This window comes from Schistocerca americana, chromosome 5 (genome assembly GCF_021461395.2).
Source record: "Schistocerca americana isolate TAMUIC-IGC-003095 chromosome 5, iqSchAmer2.1, whole genome shotgun sequence".
In the NCBI taxonomy this organism is placed as follows: Eukaryota; Metazoa; Arthropoda; class Insecta; order Orthoptera; family Acrididae; genus Schistocerca; species Schistocerca americana.
This window is the reverse complement of record NC_060123.1, coordinates 130209760-130228990: the sequence shown is the minus strand read 5'-3', so window position 1 is coordinate 130228990 and position 19231 is coordinate 130209760. Positions and strand designations below refer to the sequence as shown.

General features: G+C 40.0%; 1 protein-coding gene across 1 annotated transcript in view; it reads left to right on the top strand.

The window, feature by feature from the left end:
* LOC124615371 (exocyst complex component 2) overlaps window positions 1-18865 on the top strand; it is a 121225-nt gene extending 102360 nt beyond the window's left edge. The window contains exons 16-18 of the mRNA XM_047143194.1: window positions 10691-11041; window positions 16036-16095; window positions 16216-18865. Coding sequence (XP_046999150.1) covers window positions 10691-11041; window positions 16036-16095; window positions 16216-16312 — 508 coding nt within the window. The 3' untranslated portion in view covers window positions 16313-18865. The remainder of the gene's footprint in view (window positions 1-10690; window positions 11042-16035; window positions 16096-16215) is intronic.
* The last annotated feature ends 366 nt before the right edge of the window (window positions 18866-19231 follow it).

The window sequence follows — 19231 nt, the reverse complement described above, 5'->3', positions numbered from 1 at the left end:
TTGTGTTGATTACAGGAAGCTTAATAAGATAACTAAAAAGGACGTTTACCCTCTTCCATGAATTGACGATCACTAGATTGTCTCAAGGGGGCTAAGTTTTTCTCAACCATGGACAAGTACTCAGGATACTCACAAATCGAAGTACATGAGGCTGGTTATGAGAAAACTGCATTCATCACCCCTGAGGGCCTGTATGAATTTAAGGTAATGCCATTTGGTTAGTGTAATGCACCAGCTACTTTTGAATGAATGATGGATAATCTTCTAAGGCACCTGAAGTGGACGATGCATCTTTGTTATTTAGATGACATTATAGTGTTCTGAGAGACATTTGATGAACACATAAAGAAGACTGGGGGCTGTTCTTAAGTGTCTTCAAGAAGGCGGACTGAAACTTAATCCAAGAAAGTGTCTCTTTGGAGCAAAAGAAATAAAAAAAAAAAAAATGGTTCAAATGGCTCTGAGCACTATGGGACTCAACTGCTGAGGTCATTAGTCCCCTAGAACTTAGAACTAGTTAAACCTAACTAACCTAAGGACATCACAAACATCCATGCCCGAGGCAGGATTCGAACCTGCGACCGTAGCGGTCTTGCGGTTCCAGACTGCAGCGCCTTTAACCGCACGGCCACTTCGGCCGGCTAAGAAATCAAAATCAAAATACTTGGGCACCTTGTGTCAAACGAAGGTGTGCGGCCAGATCCAGAAAAGGTGAGAGCTGTAACAGAATTTCCTATTCCTAAAATCCTCGGATTATGTTTGTGTTACCATCGTTTTATCAAAGACTTTTGTATCAAAGCTAGACCACTCCAAGAGTTGTTAAAAGCTGATGCTAAATGTATCTGGGGTGGTGCTCAACAAGATTCTTTCGATGTGCTGCGAAAAGCTCTGACGACTGACCTTGTACTTGGTCCGTGTGATGAGAGAGCACCTAGAGAACTACACAGATGCCAGTGGATGTGGGATCGGTGCTGTTCTGGTGCAGATTTCAGATGGAAGATGCTTCTAGGACACTTACAAAAGCTGAGAGAAACTACTCAACTACAGAAAGAGAATGTCTTGCTGTGATCTGGGCCATGTACAAATTTCGACAGTATCTCTATGGAAGGCCATTCACAATTGTTATAGACCATCATTCACTTCAACAGGATGACTCGCCAGGTGGGCACTACATCTTCAAGAGCATGACATCTTCAAGAGTATGACATTACCATAGTGTACAGAAGTGGAAGAAACACCAAGATGCCGACTGTCTCTCAAGAAACCCTGTGCAAGATCATCAAGACTTTGATGAAGATAGTGACTGTCTCGCTGCACTTCGGGATCTCTGCTGAGCAGAAGGACGCCAAGATATCTCAAATTATGCTTGTTTTAAATCAGTCACAGGATGTGGAAGGGCAATTTAAGGTAGTTAATGGATTACTTTGCAAGAAAAACTTTGATCTGTTTGGAAAGAGGTGGTTACCAGTGATTCCTAAACACATGCACTTAGATGTTCCACAGAAATTCCATGACACACCTGAGGCTGGACATTTAGGATTTATTAAGACATACGATAGGATCCGAAAGAGATTTTTGTGGCCAGGTTTATTTAGGAGTGTCCATCACTATGTGTCACACTGTTGAGAGTGCCAGAGGAGAAAGGCAGTACCTCAGAAACAATGTGGCCGACTCCACTACTGGAAATGCCTTTCGAACGTGTTGGGATTTACCTCCTTGGACGATTTGCAACGTCTGATAGTGACAATAGATGGATTATTGTTTGCACTGATTATCTGACGCGCCACGCCATTACAAAAGCTGTGGAAACAGCCGAAGCATTCGAGGTAGCCAAATTCATTGTGGAGGACATTGTATTAAAACACCATGCTCCAAGGTCATTAATTATGGATCGAGGGAAAGTTTTTCAATCGAATCTTGTGACAGAGATAAACTGTCGGTGCAACATTACTCATCACGATGACTGCCTACCATCCGCAAACTAACAGGCTTACTGAACGCCTTAATAAGACCTTGGCCAACATGCTATCAGTGTTCGTCAGTGTTGAGCAGAGCAACTGGGATGAGGTGCTACCTTTCGTGACGTTTGCCTACAACACTGCCAAACAAGACACAACAGGATTTATACCGTTTTACCTGGTGCATGGGCATGAGGCGACGACAATGATGGACACTGTGTTTCCGTTACATCCTGATGACATGGACGACGACTGCATTGGCCATGTGTTAACCAGAGCTGAGGAAGCTCGGCAGTTAGCTCGACTCCGCAGACTGCAGGCTCAAGAAAACGATCGCCGAAGGTATAACGTGAGCCACTGCCCTGTTGTCTACCAACCTGATGACCTCATCTGGATCTTCACTTCTGTTCGGAAGGTGGGTCTCTCGGAGAAGCTCCTCAGGCACTACTTTGGACCTTATAAGGTTGTAAGAAATTTGTCTGATGTTACTTATGAAGTTGAAGATTTCGACCCTGACACAAGATGACGAAAGATCAGAGATACGGTCCACGTCCTTCGAATGAAGCCCTATAAGGATCCTGCAACCCAGGGTAAAGTCGAAGCTCCAGCGACAGGCAACAAGCGGAAAGGTACTGAAAAAATTAGCAGCAAGGGAAGTTCTAAGAAGATCACCGCCAGGGCGAACATCAGTCATTGGGAGTCGGAGTATGCATAACTGATGACTCGTTCCCGGACTAGGAGGACGTAACACCGAGACGCTGTTCTCTTAAGGAGGGACCAATGTCGCAGAAGGAGCCGAGTAGCGCAGTTGCCGTAGTGTAATGGTTATGATACTAGATTGTTACATGGAGGGCTATGAGTTCAAAACTCACCTGAACTGAAACATTTTAATTTCTATATTCGGTTTGAGTACATTCTAAAAGTATCCACAAATGGCAGGAATCATTGTACTGGAATGTTCTGTAGCTGTATATATACCGTATGTGTTCTGGCAGGAGGCAGTTCGCTCCGTGCTCTTGTATGTGCAAGTGCTGTATAAACCTTTGTTATGTGAAGTTAGTGTTCGTCATTCATCTACTTACACCTTCCTCTACGTGACAATATTATTCCCTTTAACCTGATACGGTCTTCGAAGAAGAATTAAATGGTGAGAGCTATGTAGATGAAGACCCAAAGAAGATGATCGGCTGCATACACATCGTATGAGTCAACTGGAAGAGATATGTGAGTCGTGCAACCCAACACAGCACTGTCTCTTGTCGTCTAAGAAAGCGTTAGACAAGGAATCACTCCCTGCAGCTGTTCACCCCAGTGGGCCCTTATTTACAAGTAATCAGCGAAAAAGTTTTGGATTTTCGCATGATAATCCATAGCATTAAAAGTGGTAACAATTAACAGTCTGGCTGCACTGTGCAATGGTTAAGGTAATGACTTCAAATACAAAAAGTTGTCAGTTTGAATTATGCCAGGTACATTGAATTTCTTTATTTTTAAATCTTTATTGAAATGACTTTGATCATTATTTTTATTCAATTTATTAGTTTAAATGTAATTTTTTCTATTCATTTATCATGTTTACTAGTCATTGTATGAATGCATCATTTTCTCTCATTTTTCTTCCCATCAGTCTGTTTCCACATGGGCTATGTATTCATGTGATTTTGAGTATTATGTATTAAATTTAATTGCTTCCATTTTGTCATTTGACATTTTCATCATGTTATCATGTTCATTGTTTCTGTTTCTCATTTTGCTTGAATTTTGTGTCCCTGGCTTAATTTAAATCATCTTCCATGTTTTTGTCTGTAATGGAACAAGAATTTGTTTTAAACGTTTCCATGATGACTGCAATCCAAAAAAATGTACATCTTGTAACGAAAAATACATTCTTGACACCATTGCATGGTGATGTAAATAGATTATTTCATATTTCATTTTTAACCAACAGATCGGCATTTTCAAATGTTTAAACATTATGATAAATAAATAAAAATAATTAGATTCACATTCACAAAGATTTCAAGTTGAAAAAGAATGATGGGAAGGACAGATAAGAGCCATTGAAGAAGTTAATAAGTTGATGAAAATGATGTGACAAAGAAATACAAATAAAAGAAACAGCATGTAAACCAGTTAATTGAATAAAAATAACGATCAAAGTCATTTCGATAAATAAACAGATTTCATTGTATCTGACAAGATTCAAACCGACAACCTTAACCGTGGTGCTATTCAACCAGCTCATTAGTTGTTACCAGTTGTAAAGCTGGAGAGCACTATGCAACATTCAGAATTTTTTTCTTTGATTGCTCGCAAATGAGGGCTCACCAGGTCCATGGTTGCAGGGTGCAATTCCTTGGACCTTCACATACATCACCATATAAAGTGTTTCAAAACGTCGATCCCACCGCTGGGGATGTGAACAACATATACTGATAAACAAATGATAACAGTTTCAGAAAAATTGGAGTTTTATTAAGGATAAAGAGCTTCACAAATTTTGCAAGTCCGTAATGCGTTTGTCCCTCTCTGGCTCTTATCCAACCAGTTATTCAGCATGACGTTGATTTATAGAATTGCTGGATGTCCTCCTGAGGGATATCATGACCAATTATGTCCAATTGGTGCATTAGATTGTCAAAAATCCCAAGCTTGTTGGAGGACCCTACCCATAATGCTCCAAATGATCTCAATTCGGGAGAGATTCGGTGATCTTGCTGGCCGAAGAAGGGCTCGGCAAGCACGAAGACGAGCAACAGAAACTCTCACTGTCTGCGAGTGGGCATTATCTTGCTGAAATGTAAGCCCAAGATGGCTTGCCATGAGGGCAACAAAACAGGTTATAGAATATTGTCAGCATACCTTGTGCTGTAAGAGTGCTGCAGATGACAACCAAAGGGGTCAAGGGGTCTTGCTATGAAAAGAAATGTTGTCCCAGATCACCACTCCCGACTGTCAGGCTGTACAGCGGGCAACAGTCAGGATGGTACCCCACCACTGTCCGGGGCATCTCCAGACATTCGAATTGAGCCCCGCTGACCAGTGAAGATATGTCTGGAGATGCCCCGGTCAGCGGAGGGATACCAACCTGACTGTAGCGCATTATATGGCCTGACAACCAGGATTTTATACTCTGGGATGCAGTTTCTTTTCATAGCAGCACCCCTTTGATTGTCATTTGCGGCACCTTTACAGCACAGTGGTATGTTGACAATATTCTACGCCCTGTTTTGTTGCCACTCATGGCAAGTCATCTTGGACTTAAATTTCAGCAAGATAATGCATACGCACACGGGGCAAGAGATTCTGTTTCTCATTGTTGTGCTTGCAAAACTTTACCTTGGCCAGCAAGACCTCTCCCCAATTGAAAACATTTGGAGCATTATGGGCAAGGGGACTGATGACCATAGACGTTAAGTCCCATAGTGCTCAGAGCCATTTGAACCATTGTGGGCAGAGCCCTCCAACTAGCTTGGGATTTTGACAATCTAATGCAACAATTGGATAGCATTTGGCACGATGTTCCTCAGGAGAACTGCCAACAACTCTGTCATTCAATGCCAAGTCAAATAACTGCTTGCTTAAGGGCCAGAGATGGACCAAGACGTTATTGACTTATTCATTTTGTCAAACTCTTTCTCATGAATAAATCATTCCTTTTCTGAAATTGTAATAATTTGTTCATCTGTACTTTTTCATGACATCATCCCAGATCGATAATCCCTTCATGGTGCATTTTTTCTTTTTCCCTAAGAGTGTATTTTATTGTGTCTTTCATTTAATTTTGATGCTAAATTGGAGTATTGTGTTATACACCCAATACTACTTGAATTATTGATTTTTTTAAAATTTTGTGTTCATGCATCTTTAGCACAAACATTTCATTATTCTTTACTCCACTTCCTACTAGAACTTATTTCACAGTGCCCTGTTGTTAGTTTATTTGGACCTGTATCTGAGTTACATTTGCGTCTGTATGTTGACAGTATGTTATAACCCTGCACATTGAGGGATTTTCTACAGTCCTTCATAAATTTAATGAGGGAACATTCCACGTGGAAAAAATATATCTAAAAACAAAGATGATGAGACTTACCAAACAAAAGCGCTGGCAGGTCGATAAACACACAAACAAACACAAACATACACACAAAATTCAAGCTTTCACAACAAACGGTTGCCTCATCAGGAAAGAGGGAAGGAGAGGGAAAGACGAAAGGAAGTGGGTTTTAAGGGAGAGGGTAAGGAGTCATTCCAATCCCGGGAGCGGAAAGACTTACCTTAGGAGGAAAAAAGGACGGGTATACACTCGCGCACACACACACATATCCATCCACACATATACAGACAAAAGCAGATATATTTAAAGACAAAGAGTTTGGGCAGAGATGTCAGTCGAGGCAGAAGTGCAGAGGCAAAGATGATGTTGAATGACAGGTGAGGTATGAGTGGCGGCAACTTGAAATTAGTGGAGGTTGAGGCCTGGTGGGTAACGGGAAGAGAGGATATATTGAAGAGCAAGTTCCCAACTCCGGAGTTCGGATAGGGTGGTGTTGGTGGGAAGTATCCAGATAACCCGGACGGTGTAACACTGTGCCAAGATGTGCTGGCCGTGCACCAAGGCGCATATATATATATATATATATATATATATATATATATATATATATATATATATGCGCCTACGTAGATCAACACCTACAACCCATTACATGCAGTCTCCCATCCTTCATCAAAGGCACCAACAACTTTCTCGAACGCTTGGAATCCTTACCCAGTCTGTTACCCCCGAAACCATCCTTGTAACTATTGATGCCACTTCCCTATACACAAATATCCCGCACGTTTAGGGCCTTGCTGCAATGGAGCACTTCCTTTCACGCCGATCACATGCCACCCTACCTAAAACCTCTTTCCTAATTACCTTAGCCAGCTTCATCCTGACTCACAACTTCTTCACTTTTGAAGGCCAGACATACCAACAATTAAAGGGAACAGCCATGTTCCCTACAGCTTAGGTCTTCGTGGCAAACGAATCTGCTCCAGTCCTGAATCCCTGAACCATTACACCAACAACCTGAAAACAGCTTTCGCATCCCGCAACTACCCTCCCGACCTGGTACAGAAGCAAATAACCAGAGCCACTTCCTCATCTCCTCAAACCCAGGACCTCTCACAGAAGAACCCCAAAAGTGCCCCACTTGTGACAGGATACTTCCCGGGACTGGATCAGACTCTGAATGTGGCTCTTCAGCAGGGATACGACTTCCTCGACCTGCCCCGAAATGAGATCCATCCTTCATGAAATCCCCCCCACTCCACCAAGAGCGTCTTTCCGCCGTCCACCTAACCTTCATAACCTCTTGGTTCATCCCTATGAAATCCCCAAACCACCTTCCCTACCCTCTGGCTCCTACCCTTGTAACTGCCCTCGGTGTAAAACCTGTCCCACGCACCCTCCCACCACCACCAACTCCAGTCCTGTAAACCGGAAGGTGTACACTATCAAAGGCAGAGCCACATGTGAAAGCACTCACGTGATTTACCAACTGACCTGCCTACACTGTGAAGCTTTCTATGTGGGAATGACCAGCAACAAACTGTCCATTCGCATGAATGGACACAGGCAGACAGTGTTTGTTGGTAATGAGGATCACCCTGTGGCTAAACATGCCTTGGTGCACGGCCAGCACATCTTGGCACAGTGTTACACCGTCTGGGTTATCTGGATACTTCCCACTAATGCCAACCTATCAGAACTCCGTAGATGGGAACTTGCCCTTCATTATATCCTCTCTTCCCGTTATCCACCAGGCCTCAACCTCCGCTAATTTCAAGTTGCCGCCGCTCGTACCTCACCTGTCATTCAACAACATCTTTGCCTCTGCACTTCCGCCTCGACTGACATCTCTGCCCAAACTCTTTGCCTTTAAATATGTCTGCTTGTGTCTGTATATGTGTGGATGGATATGAGTGTGTGTGTGTGTGTGTGTGTGTGTGTGTGTGTGTGTGTGCGCGCGAGTGTATACCTGTCGTTTTTTCCCCCCTAAGGTAAGTCTTTCCGCTTCCGGGATTGGAATGACTCCTCACCCTATTCCTTAAAACCCATATCCTTTCGTCTTTCCCTCTCCTTCCCTCTTTCCTGATGAAGCAACCGTTTGTTGCGAAAGCTTGAATTTTGTATGTATGTTTGCGTTTGTTTGTGTGTCTATCGACCTGCCAGCACCTTCGTTTGTTTGGTAAGTCACATCAGCTTTGTTTTTAGATATATTTTTCCCATGTGGAATGTTTCCCTCTATATAAAGATGCTGTTACTTACCAAACAAAAGTGTTGGTATGTTGATAGGAGACAATAAAAATCACACACACACACAAATTTCAAGCTTTCGCAACCCAAGTTTGCTTCGTCAGGAAAGAGGGAAGGAAAGGGAAAGACGAAAGAATGTGGGTTTTAAGGGAGAGGGTAAGGAGTCATTCCAATTCCGGGAGCGGAAAGACTTACCTTAGGGGGAAAAAGGGACAGGTATACACTTGCGCGCACACGCGCGCGCACACACACACACACACACACACACACACAGACACAAGCAGACATTGTAAAGGCCTTTACAATGTCTGCTTGTGTCTGTATATGTGCGGATGGATGTGTGTGTATGTGTGCGTGAGTGTATACCTGTCCCTTTTTCCCCCTAAGGTAAGTCTTTCCACTCCCGGGATTGGAATGACTCCTTACCCCCTCCCTTAAAACCCACATCCTTTCGTCTTTCCCTCTCCTTCCCTCTTTCCTGACGAAGCAACCTTGGGTTGCGAAAGCTTGAAATTTGCGTGTGTGTTTTTTATTGTCTCCTATCAACATACCAATGCTTTCGTTTCATAAGTAACGGCATCTTTATTTTTAGATATATTTTTTACATGTGGAATGTCCCTTTTTATATATATATATATATATATATATATATATATAAAATTCAAGCTTTTGCAACCCACGGTTGTGTGTGTGTGTGTGTGTGTGTGTGTGTGTGTGTGTGTGTGTGTGTGGGTGGGTGGGTGGGTGGGAGAGAGAGAGAGAGCGGGGGGGGGCAGGCAGTCTATGTGCGTAGTTAATTTCTCCTGGAACAATGTAACTTTAACTCCAAGGAAGGACATTGTTTGAAAACTTTGCAGCATTTTCAGTCTAATATTCCATCATTTTTTTGGGAGTTCAACTGGGATATTATTAACTGTTGTACTGATCAAGAGATGGAATATTCGGTCTGCCTGGAAATCTTCAAGAAATACACATTCAGTTTTGTTCAAGTGCCTATTGGCTGCTTAGTGTTTCATCTCATGTGGTTGGTTTTCTTTACTTCTTCTCTTGTTTGACAGTATTAAATATCTTTCTCACATTCTGTATTTGTTTTAATTGTTTGTTTGATTGTGTCCATTGCTGTTGAACATTTAGAAAAATGTGCAACAGAGAATATAAAAGATGGCAGTGTACTATTTGTGGGATAAGGGAGATGAGGAGAAACTGCTGAGCCAAACTCTTCAAAGCCTATGTTTTTTATGTACTTGGGGGGGGGGGGGGGGGGGGTTGGGAGTGCATTATTGCACTGCCGTGGCACCTGAGCAGTCGACTTGGTTGATGCTCTTGGATAGCTGCTACAAGTTGTCTCAGTGGCTAAAAGTAAATGTCAGCTGGGTTGGTTATATTTTTTGGATAGAATTTGTAGAGTACGTGCCCATCTTGACATCAGCCAGTGTTAGTATTGTGTTCTGCAAATGTCCTGAAACATTTGCATGATTTACTGTCTTTTCTTTTTTTCATTATAACTAAAATTATTGAATTATATGTGACAGTCATCTTTTGTCTTCACTTGCTTGTCCTGAGGAAAATGATTAGTGGTGTTACAGAGCACACAGAATTGTTTACTTTCTGATGATGTGTACTGTTTCACTTAAAACCTAGGGGAAGCGCACAATCGATTTCAAAGTGTTATCCGTGGAATGCAAGTACCAGCTGGATTGTGACATATGTGATAATTCTCTGATTGACTAATATGATATTGTATGGTACTTCACATGTATCACAGAGACTTGGTGATTAAATTTTCTTATCATTCATTTTAAAAAACACTGTTTGAAATATTCCTCAGTATGCTTTTACTTAAAATATTCTCTATAAATAATAAATGTAAGGAACTGTCAGCCTCGGTTGTGGTAATGAAACAGTTACCTAGGTTTCAGCCCAAATAATTGAGCCTTCTTCATAAGATATACCTGAATCTGAATCTGGAAAAAAATGCATATCACAAGCCAATCTTCCAGCTATGTATTTGAGGTATCATTGTTCAAAAAAGTATGCCGACTTCTTTCAACTGTGGATTGTTCAACGCGTGACAAGGACAGTACCTCCACTACTCCTCTTCTACTTTTTCAAATTTGAGAGACTGTCATGTGACTTTAGACTGACCATTACTGGGAAAGAAAGTATTGTGTGTACAGTTTAGTGATAACTCTAGGTTCAGATCTTCCACCAGTGAAAATTTGTAAATTGTCAGGAAGGAATGTACAGGTTATTGGTATCTGTAAGGCAGTCTCTTTATATGAAATAGCTCTTCAACGAACTGTTGACGTGGAAAAAAAATTGATGTATTGCTGTTCCAAACTGTGATGATATTATATTTATAGAACACACTTCAGTAATCATATGTTTATTATGACTTTCTTTATGTGTTTTCTTTTACTTACAGACATGTGCTGGAAGTATATCTAGAGCAGAAAAGTGATCCGCTGGTAGGAACTGTGGAACCATCTATGTACCTGGGTCGCTTTGACTGGGATACAACACTCAAGCCAGTGGACATAAGACCCTACGCGAAGGAGGTGATAGCAAATGTAACTGCAGTTCACGCGGAGGTACAACGCGTGTCGCCAGGCCTCGTACACCGCGTACTGTCACAGATTGTTGAAACTGTTGCGGAGGAGCTTGCTCGACTTATGAGTTGTGTGGCTCGCTTCAGCCTGCAGGGAAACCAGCAGGCTCGTGCAGATATAAGAGCAGTGCAGGAAGCTTTGCGCTTCTACACGACCCCTACAGCTCAGTAAGTGGCTTTTCAGAACCCTTCCTTACCACTCTGTCTTAATTCACAGGGCATCACATCAAACTGTGCCGTCTGCAAGTATTATATATTTTTGATGTGACAAGAAAATGGTCTCAGACAAAGTTTTTTTGACTTCACATTATGTTACCAAAAATCACTTGTATGGCATATTCAATGACTAGCATTTTTTTGAAATGGTACTAGAGTTTTTTTGCCAGAATTACATGTCTGTATTATAATGTACGACATTAACATAACACAAGACTTAAAGTAAACCAAAACTGAGGCGTATACAAAATTTACTGTCCTGATTGTAAGCCTGGAATCTTAAAACACAGTACAAGGAACATATGGGAATAACTCATTTGATTGGACTGGTTGATTCATTCATTCATTCATTCATTCACATTCATTTATAGACAGATTTTTTTGCGTGAACATCATGATTACACTTGCAAGTATACATTATTTACATCATAAATAAACAATTTAGCCAATACAGAAACATCACCAGTGACATTTACAACTGCTCAAGAGTTACACATCAGTTATTTCACTGCATGGTATAATTCACAAGCTATATATGTACATTGATTACCACAGTCTAAAGTTCCGCTGTACCGAAGCCACAGTTTGGTAGTTTTCACAGTACATAAATGACATAGTAAATGGTAGGGTTACTGTTAGTATTGATATCATTGGCAGGGAAAGAAATTTAAATGAATGTGTGACAGAGAAATTGTGAGCCAATGATGTCTCATTGTTTTTTGTTTGTTTGTTTTGCACATAAGTAGAACCACACATCCTTCATTGTTAGTCCATCGTGTATTTTATATCCTTACCAAATGTAAATTGCACTTTATGAATAACAAAAACTAGTTGATGGTGTAATTGCTATTCTTTTATGCACAAACATAAAAAATCTATATAATTGTTGTTATTTTGTACCTGATAAAACAATCTTCATCAAGATCAAAGGCAAGAGTTTCCTGTTAATACAGATAAGTGCATAAGTTGCTTATGAATAACAGAAAAATTTTCTGTGCAAGATCAATGAAGTATTGAACTGATGTTACAAATCAACAATTTTCTTGTAAAAGCTGACTCAAAGAAATATCCGGTAGGTAAGCAACACACATAATGCACAGGTAACACGATCATGATCTTAACTGACCATGGATACTAAGAAAACTGCTGTTGTCTACACTTACTTGTGATAGTCTGTGATAGCCTACGGTAGTTTTGCAACTCTACTACACACACACACACACACACACACACACACACACACACACACACTCTCATCGCTCCATTCAGTTTTTGTTTCACTTGATCTCCAGTGGGCCTATAAAAACTATCTAACAGGAGAATTGGTTTTGAGCGAAGAAGAGCTCGTGGCCATTTATTTCAGACTGCTTAAATCCAGTCTATGACCAGTTCCTCTGTCAGCCACCCACAATAATACCAGCTGAGAAGCTTTCTCTCTCGGGGAGAATTTTCTGATTAAAAACTATATATGGTGTCAGTTTTTGTCCATCAGCTATAATGCTCAGCTTCACAGTAAACCACTATTTTTGAGCACCATATGTACGAACACACACTTCGTTCTCCTCCGTTATGTACTGCAGTGCTATTCAGTATATCAGAATAGACTGGCATTTGGTCTACATTCCTTATGTGGGAGTGTAAATAAGGATTTTGTCATCAAAGTTGGACCATGGAATGCTGAAAAGATACTACTGAGGCAGTTGTTGTGTGATTGTAGTTCTGCAATGAAAAGATAGATTATTTCATATTTATTGACAAACCCAGCCATATGAAACTTTGTATTCCAGTATCAAAATGTTTCTTCTATGTGCTATTTTCCAGCCTTCAGTTAGAGTCATTTCTGTTGTAATGGCATATCCACATTTCTGTTTTGAACTACAAGATGAAACAAGTCTTTTTCCTCATCTGGATATTTGAACTTTTGCTCTCAAAATGAACACTGACATTTCGAATTATGTAAGAGTTTCTCTTCACGTGCACACCACCAACAGGGACCAATGACCAAGCAGTTGCCCCCCCCCCCCCCTTTAAACAAGCCAGCCAACACCACCAATGAATGGTTTTTTTTTTCTCAGCATGAAATCTACATCCAGATTCCTTTACCATCATCACTCACAAACTAAATGATCAACTTTTCTCTTTCACTAAGTTTGGAACTTCCCTACATTCTCTCTTAAATTAGTCACTTCACCAGATCTCCCAGTATGCAAAACCAGTCCTGTTCGTGATGAGTCATCCTTTGTAATGACGTATTTGAAGAAGGGGAGGTGAGTGAGGTGAGAGGTGGGGTGCAGGTAACCGTAAGGGCCTAAAGTGCACAGTTGTTGATATTGAGACTGTAGCGTATATGCATGCACCTGACACCTATGGATCATATGGTGAAACAGCTTTGTCTCCACTGTTGGCCCACATTGTATTTATGAACATTCATGCAAACCTGTCTCACCAGTTTCTCTGATATTTATTTCCAAATGGGTCCAAAACACAAAGCACAACATTATTTGTTCTGCTCTGCTCAATTTTTATGTAGTGTTGACAACATAACTTAATGTCTGCACCATGTACATAGTACTACTAATTCATAATTGGAGGTATATTCACAATTTTTCCTCAACTTCAAGTCCCAGTACATACTTAATGAAAAAGATGATGATGAGGATGATGGAGAGTTGTATATGTGATGCATTTAGTATCTGTTCTTTGTTCTGATTCTAGTTTCTTATTAATTACAAGCTTTACAACTGTCAAAACACTCTATGCTGCTGAAACTTGGTTAAAAAACAAGTCAGACCTCTGTCACTGGTGTTTTGTCTACAAATATGATTTTCACAAACATCTATTTCTCCCACAGCTTTGTGTCATGTCTTTTGGGCCATTATGGTTCTCATTTCTTCAATTCTTTTCCTACTTAAACTTCCTACTGACACCTGCCCTATTGGTGATGAGTCACCCTTCGTTATGCAGGAGCTAAAGAAGGGGACTGCGAGAAATGCAACTCAGAATACTGTCTAATTGAACTTTCTCGTAAATTTACTAGTGTGGCTTATAGTACAGATTTGCTTTTTGTTGTAATCTGTCAAGAGTTTAACTTCAGCCTATGTTCACACAAATATACAAGATGAAAAGTATTTAAACCGACAAACTCTGGGAGGTTGTAGGGGACATAAAAACAAATACTTTCCCCTAATTTCATTTTTTCCTATGAGGATTATTTAAACCGGTGGCGGCCGTATTACGATCTTCAATTGTTAGAGGGCGTATTATGCTTTAACTTGTAGGCAACTGCTGTCCACCAGTGTAGTAATGCATTGTCTCTGTTTACTAATGGAGCGATACACCTGGAGTGAGTACACTGATGTGGTTGGTGTGCACTACGTAGCACACCACAACAGACGAGCTGCACAGTGGGTTTATCAACAACAATATCCTAATCGCCGTATCCCGCATCATACTACCTTTGCTGCTGTGTACCAACGTCTGCGTGAGACCGGGTCATTTAGCAGATTACCTGGACAGAGAGACCATCGCACGGTAAGAATGCTGCAATTTGAGGAAGCTGTTTTACAGCATGTGGAGTGGGATCCTTCAATCAGCACTCGTGCAATAGCACATAACATGGGGACGAATCAGACGAATGTAAGAACAGTCCTTCGAGAGCAATTGTTACGTCCATTTCACTTGCAGCGTGTCCACAACATGGAACCAGTTGGTTATCCACCCAGAGCACAGTTTTCGCAGTGGTACCTGAAACAGTGTGAAATGCATCCTACATTTCCATCCTCTGTGTTGTTTACTGATGAAGCAATGCTCGGGAGTAATGGAGTCTTCAACGTGCACAATTCACATGTTTGGAGTGAGGATAACTCATATGCCACAGTTACTAACGCTCATCAAGTGCGGTTCTTTGTTAATGTGTGGGTCGGTGTTGTTGGGGACTGTTTAATTGGGCCATACCTGCTACCTAGGCCATTAAATGGCAGGCACTATTACAATTTTCTCGCCAGAGCATTGCCAGAATTGCTGGAAGACGTCCCGCTCCCTGCAAGACAACACATTTGGTTCCAACATGTCAGGGCGCCGGCACATTTCAGTCGTCGTGTGCGTGGATTCCTGGACCAACAGATCCCCGAAACGTGGAATAGCAGAGGTGGTCCTGTACCAAGGCCTGCTCAATCCCCAGATATGTCCTCTCTGGACTTTTTTTTGTGTGGGGAGAGATGCGCAACCTTGTTTATGCAACACCTGTTGCATCAGAAGAGGATATGGTTGCGCGGATAGTAGCAGCAGCAAGAACAATTCAGGATACTTCTGGGGTTTTTGCCCTTGTGAGACAGAACATGATCGGACAGTGTAACCTTTGTTTATGTGTCAATGGAGGCATTTTTGAAAATCTGCTGTAATTGAAATTGGGTTGTGTTAATGTGTTGTATCTTGGTCATAAAAAAATGGAAAAGCGTTTGTTGGTTTAATTAATTTGCCGCCAGAGAAATCTTCCTCTACCGGTTTAAATACTCCTCATAGGAAAAAATGACATTAGGGGAAAATATTTGTTTTGGTGTCCCCTACAACCTCCCAGAGTTTGTCAGTTTAAATACTTTTCACACTGTATGTGGTTTCATGATAATGTATGGAGCTGTTTACCAAGTGTAGCTGCATATTATTATTATTTTTGTTGTTTTAAACTGTATTTTTGAAGTTGTGTTCACTAAGAACTGTGAAAATACCCCACTTATTAAACAGCTCTTTGCAATGGGTCTTCATGTTAGTATTTGTAATTATTCTGATAGCCCTGTTTTGCATTTTGAATACATTGTCTGGCTTCTGAGCATTAATCACACACTTTTTTTACATTTTATTCTTTTGTTTGTATTGGAGTAATTTTTTAGTTACATGTAGTGTATCCCTGTGTTGGCCATTTCTGTACTGATGTTATGTTTTCACTATAGGGGATTCTTTGAGGAAGCACTGGAAGCAATACCTCCACTAACAAATGCAGCAGACAAGCAGTAAGTAAAAAACCTTGTAGACTTTTCTTTAATATGTAGCTGCTATCTTTATTTTTGTATGAGATGTGAGTTTTTTCTCCAACCATTGAATATCTGTAGATGTGATCTCTTTTTTAACAGGGTTGTTGAAGACATCCTTGCCAAGTTTAGAGTGAACATGCGACTGCAGCTTTTGTGTTTCTGTGATCCAAAGACACAACAGACACAGGTCATTTGATTCTAGCAAGAGGAGGAGACAGCTTTCGGCTGCTCACTCCAGGCCATCCTTTTTCCAGCAGACATTTACTGGGAAACTCCAGTGTAGAACAGAACAGGTACTGGAGAACACGTGCAATATTGTTTGGAATAGTGGACCTTGGTGTTTGTTAAACTTTCCACATGCTAGTAGCTGGAAAGTTCAGTCAGTACATAAGTGGTATTCACAAAGTGAATGTAAAAGTAATAACAATTCTTTTTAAGAAAATGCTCTCTTCATTGTAAGGTGCTGTTAGCGCTGAAATCTGTAGCTCGTGATTCCATTGGCCATTTCTAGCTACTACCAAGTAGGTGCCTAGAATGGTAACTAGTATCAATATATTGTAACATAAGTACTGGAATCAGACTGTGACTTCATTTTATAGAAGCAGTAGAGTTTCCATGCATATGTGTCTGTGCTCCATGTAATATTTTTCTACTGTTGTTGAGAGTCAATTTTTTTTCACAAGTATGTGCTCAAAAGCTTTCACTCACCAGCGAACTCATCATCCTTATGCCTCTCCAGAGTGCTTATAATATATTGCAGTTCATTATACAACAAATACACATACAGCCAATTTGACCGCAAAAGTGTGCTGCCAAGGTGTTTTGCACTCTGGACAGTTTCCTAATACTAGGTAGTAATTTGACATTGTTCTTTGATGCAGTGACATTTCATTATTTTCAGTTTCAAAATTTTATTTAACGTAGTTCTAATACATATTGTATTTCTGAGTGCAAATGCTTTTCAGATTTTCTTTGCTGTAAATATTATAGAAACTTCAGCTTGTAGCATTTTTGTAAAAAGAAAGATAATGTAGTTGTTGTTTGGTGCCAGTTAAGTGCCCTTGGACGTTCTCTTGGGTTCATTCACCGCCGTGGCGGAAGAGATGGTGATAAGAAATGCAGGATACCTTGTAAAATGTGCCTTGTTTTTTATTAACAGTTGTTGTTCTGCCAAGGACTTCATTTGATCTATGAAACTAGACAATACTGAACTTATATACTGTTAACAAGGGCCTGTAACTTCTACTATCATAATATGTACTGTTCTGCAGACTGATATTTGTTCCTCTTGGTTTGTTATTTCATGCTTTTTCCAAACTGGTGTGATTGTTAAGGAAAGTTAGTGGTATTGTTTCTAAGCAGAAACTTATATCAAACTGAAATACCCCACTATTTGTTTCTAGAGCTTTCCTCATTTTCCCCTTGTAATTAAGTTAGTGATCAATACCTTTCAACTTCAGAACTGTAGTCATTGCTCATTATAAAAGCAACACAGATAATATAAATACAGAAAACTTTCATTTGTCAAATGAGATAACAGAAAAGAAATGAATACCTGATTTACTTGTGCCCATAAATACTGTTTTTGAGGCATTAATGTTACTGATAGAACACTTCAGCAAGCTAAAAATGTATAGAAAGTGATTTGCATTATTGACAGTCAATTCGTACTTCTCAGGAAGCTATTGGAGGCAGCTCAGCTGAAAAACCACTTTCATAAATATTGTTATGATGAATGTCAGGATGTATGCGATTGTCATTGTTTGTAGTTGAATGCTATATACTATAGTTGTTTTATCTGGCTGACAGGAGAATCCTAAATGCATCTCAATTTCTAGAGTACAAACAAGTGTAAAGAGCACATAAGAATCTGTTATCTTCCCATGTTGTATTTTCTTTCATTTACATGTGGTTTTTCCCATGCTAAGAAATGCCTCTCACTCTTTTTTTGTGTATACTGCCGCTGTAATTTGTGATAGAAATGAAATTTATTGTAGTTTGTAATGGATGAATTGTATAATTACGCTATCTGAGAGGATTCCTCCGAAGGCTGTTTGAAGCTTTAAGACTGGGGTCACTCCATATCCCATCAGAACAGTTTATTTATTATATGTATTAAAGAACATTTATAGCTACACAATAACAATACTTATTCCATTTTTATTTAACTTTGGTTTAACATTAGTACATGTAATTGTGTACAAATAGCCCTAGGCCTTCCAGTTCTATGACATTATCTCAGGATGCTTGTACTGTTTATTTTGTTAGGCTGGAACTAGTTGATATGTAGCATCTGTGTGTATAGTGTGAGGTGTGATGCAAGGTTGCTGTAATGAGCCTTTATACCAAGTATCAGTGTCAGGTATTTCTTAAGTTATCTATTGTTTAGTGTGAATGACAGATGTACAGCTTAAAGAATGTGTGCACACATCAGAGTTATTTATTTTTCAGTCACCAGTCATTGAATATTTAATTCTCTCATTTTGTGTTCAGAATAAATCATGGATGATGATTCCTTGTACAGTTGTTTATTATTATTATTACTATTACTCATACACTTGTTTACATGTGAGTTATAAAAAGGCTTTGTGTGTGTGTGTGTGTGTGTGTGTGTGTGTGTGTGTGTGTGTGTGTTGGTTGGTTGCCACTTGTTTGAAGAAGAAAAACGAATTAATTGTGATACTGTAGTAGAAATAAAAGAACTTGTTATGAAATTACATTAACTGATAATAAATTATTTTTCAGTAAGCTTAGCTGTGACTTTTTAACAGTCCCTGACCTTTGAAATGAAAATAAATAAGTAAATTGTGGAATGTGCAACGTGTCTAATTATGAAGGTTGAGTAATGTAGTTGTTGACAACAGTGATGCACATAGGCTGCAGTGTTAATGCTACAAATATACAAGACAGCACATCTGTATTAGGTCTCCAACTGTTGAACAGTAACAAAATATGTGCATATAAAATATCCTAACGTATGAATTGATTGAAGACTCAGTATGCTTTTTTTAATGGAGAGTCATTGACAAGGTAGTGTCTGGCATACCAGAGGCAGTCTGATAGAGCCATTGCTGTTCAGATGACACAGATGTGTACTGGGAGGTGACATCATCAG